Source organism: Populus euphratica, unplaced genomic scaffold, assembly GCF_000495115.2.
Source record: "Populus euphratica unplaced genomic scaffold, PopEup_1.0 scaffold331.1, whole genome shotgun sequence".
In the NCBI taxonomy this organism is placed as follows: domain Eukaryota; kingdom Viridiplantae; phylum Streptophyta; class Magnoliopsida; order Malpighiales; family Salicaceae; genus Populus; species Populus euphratica.
The window spans coordinates 38,432-48,646 of NW_011500221.1; the positions used below are offsets into that span (position 1 = coordinate 38,432).

At 34.7% G+C, this 10,215-nt stretch overlaps 1 protein-coding gene across 1 annotated transcript; it reads right to left on the bottom strand.

The window, feature by feature from the left end:
* Positions 1-342: 342 nt before the first annotated feature.
* On the bottom strand, positions 343-1,504 carry LOC105112279 (protein LURP-one-related 5-like). Its single transcript, XM_011007924.1, has 2 exons — positions 948-1,504; positions 343-853 (listed from the first exon to the last, which is right to left on the bottom strand). Exons 1-2 carry the CDS (start codon positions 1,257-1,259, stop codon positions 428-430), a joined length of 738 nt encoding a protein of 245 aa, XP_011006226.1. The 5' UTR covers positions 1,260-1,504; the 3' UTR covers positions 343-427.
* Between the last annotated feature and the right edge of the window lie 8,711 nt (positions 1,505-10,215).

Consider the following 10,215-nt stretch of genomic DNA (forward strand, 5'->3'; position numbering starts at 1 on the left):
GCGATGGAAATATGGGTGGGTAATTGCTGGTAAAGAAACGATACCCTTATTATTACTATTATTATCATATATAGGGCCTCTTGATGACCTCGAAAGAAGGTCATGGTGCCTGCGTGATTTACCTCTTTGCAATCTCTAATCGTGTGGATAATTACTTTTCTCTGGGAATCCATCCTTTCATGGAGGATAATAACTCCTACACTCAGGATTGGAAAAAACTTGCTGCTATGCTTTATATGTATGTGTGCGCGAGAAAACCATGATCATTCTGTGAAAATCAATCAAGACCTTGAGCTAATGACTCAAGAAAAGAGCATGACGGTGAAGTGCAGTAGAGAATATTTTTGGATTCTGTTGCGTGTTTTAATTAATTGGTTTATGCATGATATATAGACTACATGATGGGTTTGAATCCATATATAATTAATTAAGAACACAAAAAAGGAGAAAAGGGCTTGCTGCTGATGCGATCTAATACAATCACAAAAGCCATGATAAGGTGTGTGTCGAAACCAGGCTTTACCACCAAGCTGAACACATCATCGCTCAGTAAAATGGTAGTGTTGTTCACTCTCTTCCTAGATATCCTTGCCACTACTTCTCCGGTAGAAGTCTTAACGATCTTGCAATCTCTCGACCGGAATGATCCCTGAATCTTGAAATCTGGCATGTTTTGATCATGACGACGACCACCTAATCGTGTTCCCATGAAGATCTGTGCTACATGTTTGCGGCCTCCAGCGTGGAAATCTGAAAGCACTGACGGGCTCCTCATTGAGAACACTTTGGACGTCCTTTCACACCCGTCTTGATCTCCTCGGTATGCGTTCCACTGGTCTTGCATGCTTAGCATCTGATAACACCAACAACATAGAATCAGGCCATGACACTAGGAGTTGACATAGCAAAAATAAAGCCTTGACTGACTAGTTGATACACATACGTACCTTGGGTATCAAGGAAAGTAAGGCATTGCCAACCCCGTCCATGAGGACAAGACCATAACCATTCTTCCTGGAATAATTGTCAACCCTGAAAACTAATATCCCATGTGGGTCGAAAACAGTGAATCCATCGGTACCCTGGAAGCTCATGCTGGATCTCTTCCATACGGTGAGCATTACAGATGGATCAGCTGGTAACGGATCATTACGTTTATCATCATCATGATGAAGTGGCCGCGTCCTGCTGTCTTTGTGATTCTTAAACAACAAATGGCCATTGCATCTACTCTGATCAGAAGGATGAATCCTGGACATGGTGTGATTGATCTGTTTCAAATTAATTTATTAAATAGACGGACTATATATGTATTTGATACAATTAAGGATAAATATATAGCAGAGCGATCGAAGCAGAAGGTGAAGGGTGATGAATGCAATGCAAATATGAAGTTATTTTGCAAAATGGGGAATTGTCCTTTGTTTTATACTGGAACTTGGGATTATGATGATGGGCAACAAGAAGTACGGAGGTGGAAACAAAGACCCTTGTCTCGGATGAATGTCTAGCTCAGTGGCTTACACAACCACTTTCTCCGTAGGGTCCCTCTCTTTATGCATAAAATATGCTACTGTATGTGCCGCCGTAGCTGACTTAGTTTTCTTTTTCTTTTTTTCTTTTCTCTCGTCTGTTTATTCAATTCTTATTTGTTAACTACCATATGCATAGTAGAGTTGTAAAACGAGTAGAAGGTATGCCTTTTTTTAATTATTTTTTTTTTTTTAGATTTAAGCTTTAGAATTAGCATTCAACAGAAATTACTTTCCTTTTAAATCCATCAGGTAAAAAACACCTTCTTAAGATAGTCGAGAGAGATAACAAGTTGACACTATGATATATTTTTTTTATTAAGAGAAAAAAAAACTAACATATATATAGTATTAGACAACCGGCCCCGTTAGTTTAGAAACTATAGATTGATGGGAAAAAAGAAAAAAAAAGGTTTCTAATTAACTAAAATATAATTTAATTAAATTCTAGTTAGGAGATGTACTCTATTTTAATTAATTTGAATCATAAATATCATATAGCATATGTGCAACTAGGTACGTATCTCTATGCATATTACTAATTAATATTATGCGAGAAAGGCCTTGCGTGCACAATCTGGCATGAGCTCCATTGCATAATCATGAACTGAGATAAAAGAGTTTGCTTGTCGACAATGTTGATCTCTTTCTCTTGTTAAAACAGGAGCAAAATTAATTTCTCTTAATTATGACTGAAGTGTCTGCCTCCCTGCCTGTGTAGTTCCCGGTCCTTTGAACTAGCGAGTGCTTGGAGATGGACATGCATAATTATGTTGTTTCGGGGTCGGGACACCGTGAGGCGCATTTTGGTCGAGCATTTAGCCGGAATAATCATCCCCCTTTTCCCCTTGGCATCATTACAGTAACACTAATACACTATCTTTTTTTAAGCCTCATTTATCGATCGTGCATGGTCCTAGCTACAACCATAATGGTTTTCCACCCTTTATAATTTATTAATTAAAAATAATTAAGCTGGCTCCAAGTCCAGGCATAATACAGCCCGTGACGACCCCTTTGTCGTGATAATGAAAATCTCGGTTCTCTCGTCACAAAATATGTGAAAATCTATTATATATATTATAGCAATCAACTTGTAAATCCCAATTCATTAGAGTTCTAAAATTAAGATCTAGGAATTAATTAGATTGCTACTTTACCCTATACGTAGCCCGCGTGCTTTAGGTGGAACCAATGGGTTCCTTTGTTTTCTTGCCGTCTGTCGTGATTCATAAAATTCTTCTCACAGGATTTCGACAGTACTGGTTTCCATGGTATTATCACACCCACATGAAAACCAAATTCGAATAAGAACAAGGAGAAGGAGGGTAGAGATTGAAATGATAGATATGTGTTCGTCAATTGAAGGGCGGTTTAATCAACACTAACAATTTGAATACTTGTGTTAGTGATTGTAAAGTAAGGGTTTAACACTTAATTAATCATGCAACTTGGTAAAGTGCCCCATGTTTTGAGTCACGAAAGCACTAAGTGATTGTGGGATCACATTCTCTCCATCTAATTGATTAATTTATGCCATTTCTTAATTAATTAGTATAAATTTAATTAACAGAAAGATTCAGATCTAACTGTATTTAATTGGGGACTGACATCTCTTAGGCGGACAAGAATGTTTCTCAAAGTATACATAAACAAGTCTGTGGTAAGAGTTTGATACGTATAACTCACGAAGAACAAGATGCAAATATTAAGAAATTTAGTAGTTGGCTATAGGCTTGCATCAAATTTTAACCCAAACTTGGAGCGCCTACTTAATTTTATGTATATTCCTGACTCCTGAACAGTTTCCAAAGTTTCCACCAGTACAAATACAATTGAATTGCACAACAGATTAAAGCTGTATTGCCGTCATCTAGTTGAAACAAGGAAGATCAAATTGAGTTCCATCTCGCGTTCCGATTCAAAACTCTTCAGGAAAGGAAAGCAGTATTTATTGTTTAAATTATTGATTTCATCATTAAAATGGCTAGAGAGATCATTCATGGAAAGTAGGAAACATAATGATTAGTATAATTAAAGTTTTATTTAAGATGTGTTTAAATCCTACTGGGAATTTTAAACTCTTGTAAACAATGGGAGGACTAATTGTGGCATAACTTTAACCATTATATATCCACTATTTCTTTTTCTTTTTTTTAAATATATATTTCTAAATTTAAAAAAAAAAAATTATATATAAAGAGTGAAAGAGTAAAGAAAATATTATAGAAGAATGGCTCAACCTTTTAAGGTTGGATTCTAGGTATTTATAATTATTATACAAAGTTACGCAAATATGCAATTAGTTATATAATAGCATATTAGTTGTCTAATTTATAGCCTAGACGTTAGCTGAGAATTTAAATGCCTAAATTATAGCTATGCAATCTATTACAATGTATCAATATCTTGTATCATATAATGCCCCTGTAAGGTGATAAGGAGGATGCCACATCAACTTGTCACGAAAGAAGCAAAAGGTAGATGAAGATAATTCTTTGGTAAAAAGATCAGCAAGTTGATTTGTGGAGTGGATTACCTAAAGGAAACCAGTGGAGACAAGTTCACGTATAAAATGATAAAATAACTCAACTTGTTTGGTTCGAGCATAAAAAACAGGATTGTGTGCCAATTGAGTAGCACCCATATTGTCAGAGTAGAGTGTGTAAGGCAAGGAAGTGTGAAAACCAATGTCCTGAAGGATATAAGAACTCCATAAGATTTGTAGAAACATGAGTAAAGGCTTTATATTCGGACTCTGTGCTGGAGAGTGCAATGGTTACCTATTTCTTAGCACTCCAGGAGGTTAAATTAGAGCCAAGAAAAACACAATGGCCCATGGTGGAGCGGCGAGCATTAGGATATCTTGCTCAATCGGCATCAGCAAAACAAGATAAAGTGGGAGACGAATTGGCATAGAAGCAGATACCAAAACCAAGTGCACCCTTCAAGTACCGTAAAATGCATTTAATAGCTTGGAGATGAGCATCGCGTGGAGAGTGCATGAATTGGTAGACTTGTTGAATAGAGTAAGATATCCCACAAGGTGGTGATATTTATGAGCATCAGGTAACAAAAAGCCATCAGAAATGGAGATTTTGCGACTAGAGTAGGCTGTGGTTTACAGTCAAGCATGCTGGCAGACTTAAGTATAGACAAGAGATACTTAGTTTATGTGAGTTGAAGATTAGTTGAGGCGCGATGAACCTCAAGAGGAAGTAATGAAGGTCACCAAGGTCTTTCATATGAAAGCGTTGAGAGAGCTTATGGACAAAATGATTAATAAGAGATTCTGTAGAACCCATAATAATAATATCGTCAACATAGACAAGCAGCAGCACAGTACCAACAGATGAGTGATTTGTAAAAAAAGAGTTATCAGCCTTGCTAGATTTAAAGCTAAAAAAAATTAAGGTGTGACTAAAACTCTAAAACCACACATGCATAGCTTGACACAAACTATAAATGGAAAGGTGTAGTTTAAAAATATGATCAAGAAAAGAAGAGTGGATAAAACCAGAAGGTTGAGATACATAAACCTTTTCAGCTAAAGCACCATGTAGAAAAGCTTTTTTGACGTCAAGCTGCTGAATACTCTATTGACAAGAGAGACCAATTGATAATAGGATACGAACTATTGTGGCTTTAGCAATTGGACTGAAGGTGTTTGTAAAATCAACTCCCTACTCTTGATTGAAGCCTTTGGCAATAAGACGCACTTTGTAATGTTAGAACCATCAACGTGTTCTTTAATTTTATAAACCCAATGCCAACCAACAATGTTCTTAAAGGATGTAAGAGGCATTAAAGTCCATATCTAATTAGCAAGGAGTGCATGATACTCATTTTTCATTGCAAAAACCTAATATGAATTAAGGCTGGCAGCTTTGAAAGATGAAGGTTCACGAGGGATGAAGGATATAAGTAGTGCAACATATCATTGGGGTAAGGAATAATTACCGGCACAAAAAGCACGAGGTTTACGGATGCTAGCCTTTGCACTAGTAATCATGGGATGGTGATTGGGAATTATCAAAGCTGGGGGAGAAGCAGGCAATGGAGTTGTAGACTGAGTGAGTGGAGCACAAATGTTAGAAGTGGTGAGAGGTAAAATAGCAGCAAGTGAGGAAGATTAAAGTAGTAGAAGATGGAAGTTCTACTCATGAGGCAATGATAGATACATCAGGATGGTTAATAGTTGATAATGAATGACTGAGCAAGGCTGGCTCAAAGGTCATAGCCAAAGGTAACTGTGTTGGAATAATAGAAAGGGAAACAATAGTGGAGTAGCAGAAGTCAACCCATAAGAAAATTCAGTTTCATTGAACACTACATGCTAAGAGATGAAGATACGATCGCTAGAGGAGTCTGAGCAGCGATAACCTTTATGGATAGTGCTATACCCAATGAAAACACAGTGATGTGTTTTAGGAATAAGTTTGTTTTAACCATAATCACCAAGAAAATGGTAATAAGAACAGCCAAAATTCCGTAGAAAACTGTAATCTAGACAAGTACTAAATAAAGCCTCATAAGGGGACCATTCTAAAAGGACCGAAGTTGGCAATCTATTAATTAGGAACATAGCAGTAAAGAAGGCTTCAAGCCAAAAATGTCATGGTAATAATGCCTGATGTAAAAGAGACAAACCGATTTCATAAATATGACAATGCTTTCATTCAGCTATACCATTCTGTTGAGAATTATGAGGGCAAGAAAACCATAGAGAAATGCCATTAGCATCCAAGAATGAATAAAAAATTCCTTCAGCTAGTTCTTTAGCACCATCATACTGAAATAGTTGTAAACGTTGATTAAATTGATTTTCACCTATGTTTTTAAAACTGGTGAAATAGGCAAGACTATAGGAGCGACGCTTCATAGGATAAAACCAACAGTATTTGCTATAATCATCAACAAAAATAATATAATAACGATAGCCAGATGTAGTAACCATAGGAGAGGGTCCCCAAATATCACAATACACCAATTCTAAAACATGAGTAGAAATTCTACTGGATAAATGAAAGGGTAAATGTTTGTTTTTCCCAGCTTGACAAGCATCACAAAACATTATAGAGGAAAATTTATCAGAAGTATAAATTAATTTATCAATAACTAACTGCTACAGGATTTTTGAACCAGGATGTCCAAGTCAGCGATGTTATGTTGAACACGGAGCAGCCTTAGCAGTGTGAGCAACAAAGGTTGTGTTATTGCAGGAAAATTTGCAAAGAGAAGTAAAGAGTGCATAAGCTGGTATTGAATAAATATTGTCTTTAACTGACCCCTTCAAAAGCATCACTCCAATTGCCAAATCCTTTATAGCATAGCCCAATGAAAAACAAGCAAAAACATAGTTGTTATATTTTGTAAGTTTAGCAATGAAGACAAGATTTTCCTTTAATTGTGGAACCATTAGAATATCATTTAAAGAAAGCAATTTAGTGCCTAGATGGATCAAAGAGTTACCAATATATGAAATACAAAAAGAGTCACCATTACCAATATACACACATGAGGTACCATTAAAAGGAAGAGGTTGTTGCATTAAATTAGTATAAGATGCCATGTGATTCGTGGCACCTGTATCTCCAAGCCAGAGAGGCGATACACAATTAGGAGAATTCTCCATTGGTACTGATGAATCAGAGACATGAATACCAATGAAATGAGTAGATATAGTATCATTGTTGTTTGAATCAGGACAAATATAACAACAAGTGCAATTTGATGCAGAATGACCCTTTTATTTGTATATTTGATAGGGACCACGATAACGTGATATGTCAAATTGAGAATAATTGCCAGTACTGTATCCAGTATTGAACCGATGTTTACCATAATACAAACTGTTATTGAAAGACTTATTAGAGAAATCAGCAAGAGGTGGAGAGGGAGGAGTAGGATACTGACCAAGTATACTTGCAGACGAACCAACAAAATTCTTAGAAATAGTACCTTGCTTAGGTCGATTTGGACGATGAAAATTACCATGATTAGTATTGCGACAGGATTGATAATGTTGTTGGGCGACCAAAGCCTGATGTGAGAGTGAAGCCAATAGTGGAGTTGCACGTCCACAAATACACTCAAGTTCTTGTTCATGAACAAGAAGTCATGCATGAAGCTCTGTGAAGGAGATTGGAGTATGTCGATTGGCGATGCCTTGAGTAAATGGCTGATATTCTAGTGTATGAGGAAGACCACACAGGGTTCTTTTAACTAATTTACTATCTGGAACAGGTTGATTAATGGAAGCAAATTGATATGCTATACCTTTAATTTTGGCAAGATAAGCTTCAATGGACAAATCATTTTTGTAAATGTTAAGAGGAGTGTCATGCAAGATATCAGCACGAGATAGAGTCTACTGATAAAAGAGTGTTTCAAGTGTATCCCAAACATCCTTGGCGACATTTTTACCTAGGACCTCGACGCAAAAGGTTGAAGAAAGAGTATTCTTAATATCCCTTACAATGAGTTAATCTATCTTGAACTAGTGAGCATATTCTGGATTTGGAGAAGCAGTGCCATCAATAAGAATGGTTTTTTAAGGAGGTGGATCAGTGCCGTCAATATGACCATATAGGTCATTGCAAATAAGGAGAGGAGTGATTTGATCACGCCAAAGCAAATAATTATCAGCATTGAGATGAGTAGAAAAGTTGCTTGTCAAAGTAGCAAAAAAAATGAAAAGACTGGAGGAGACGATAGAAGCAGAGGAAGAAAATGTGGGAGTAGTTATTGTATGAAAAGAGAATTAATTTGTGAATACACAGTCTTGCTCTGATACCATGAAAGAGTAAAGAAAATATTGTAAAAGAATGGCTCAACACTTTAAGGTTGGATTCTGTGTATTTATAGTTATTATACAAAGCCATGCAAATCTGCAATTAGTTATATAATAGCATATCACTTGCCTAATTTATAGCCTAGATGTTAGCTAAGAGATACATTCAAATGCCTAAATTATAGCTATGCAATCTATTACAATCTATCAATATCTTGTATCCTATCAAAGAGAGAAACTTCATTTAACAATAAAATAAATTTAAATAAGTAGAATCAATTTAAAAAGAAATGTCTATATAATAGGTTGAGATTTATATCTCTAATCACTAGATCCATTTTGAAGTATTGATCAAAACCTTAATAAACCATAAAATGTACCTAGCAATCCAAAGCTAGAGTGTGAATTACATCTTTATGTTCAGGCACGTCATGCATCTCATTGGTAAAATTAGATTAAGAAAGGGTGTCTCAACTCTTAAAAAGCACAATTGACCTAGCTAACCCAAAATATTAAACTCTATATTGAGCCCGAGGTGTTCGTATAGCCCAAATCAACATTGTTATAGGTGCGCCTGAAGGCATGATATGAAATAGATAAACTCAATAGGCATACCTAAGCTTAAACTACTCCACCTACCTTTCATACAATTGATATAAAACATTAAATGCTCACATGTTTTCATGTTATAGTTAGTTCTAAAAAAATATTTTTAGGGTATATCTATATTTAATAAATAACCCATATGATATTATTTTTTCCATTCAACCATGAATCAGCAACTATATAAGATTGTTATCTCAAATAATTGCTTCTAAAATAGGTTTCAAAATATTTTCCCCACTCTACTTTTATTTCCATGCAAGTTGGGTGGTTCATGGTTTTATAAAAGTTTCTAAACCATTAGATAAGACAAGTTATAATTCTAGAATATTTATTAGTGCATTTTTTTTCTTTGAGTTTTTTTATTTCACATCTCTTCTAAATTTTATTAAATTATACATTACATAACTTATAAGGCTTTATTATTTTTTCGATATGAGATTATTTTTTTAGCATATACATGATTACAAGTCCAGTATTCTAGCTATTTTCAATCTATTTACACATTCCTAAACCATAAAAAATCTAAATCTCAATCTTGTGGGTTTTTTTCTCTAAACCTCATCACTATACACACCAAATTACTATGTATTTGAATGATATTTATAATTCAATATCTTAGTTGAATTTAGATTTTATAATTATAGTTAACCAAATAAAATCAAATTAAACCACACCAAGATATAAATTAATAAACAAATATATTGATTTTTCTATCTTTTGATGGATTGTTCATTCAAAAAATCCTTAAAAAAACATATAACTTTAGAGAATTACAAAAATTATATTCTTCGCTTTTTTATGTAAGGACATTTTGCTGTATTGATCACATTCAAAGATTTCAATGTGAACATTGTTGTTTGTATTGATAATTAATTTTAAAATAAAATGTGAAAAATAGGCATTTAAACAAATGTAAAAGCACATTCTTGTTAATTTGAAAACGAACTTGGTGAACCATATGTACATGAGTTTGTATGTTTTTTAGGTCTATGTTCAAGTTTTGCAATGCTAAATTTCTGCTTGAGTTCGATTCGTTCATAATTCAAATAATCATATTTGAAGAGACCTTGCAAGAGTTTGAGTAAGAATTAAAATTAATAGAGGTTGAATAATCAAATTACAATGTGATCAACAAAAAATCGATTCCTGAGGATCAAGTTTGTATAATCGATCGAAAGTAAAGTTACCATTATACCAGGTCACGAATGCCATTAGAAGTGAATTAATGGCTTCAAGATGAACATATATAGCCAGCTTCAAGTTCGTATAATTTCTTGTCTCTTT

Bases quoted from the DNA above. Each gene is read 5' to 3' on its own strand.
- LOC105112279 (XM_011007924.1), bottom strand. From the start codon at position 1,259: ATGTCCAGGATTCATCCTTCTGATCAGAGTAGATGCAATGGCCATTTG. The intron at 854-947 runs GTACGTATGTGT...TGGTGTTATCAG, and splicing joins TACTTTCCTTGATACCCAAG to ATGCTAAGCATGCAAGACCA.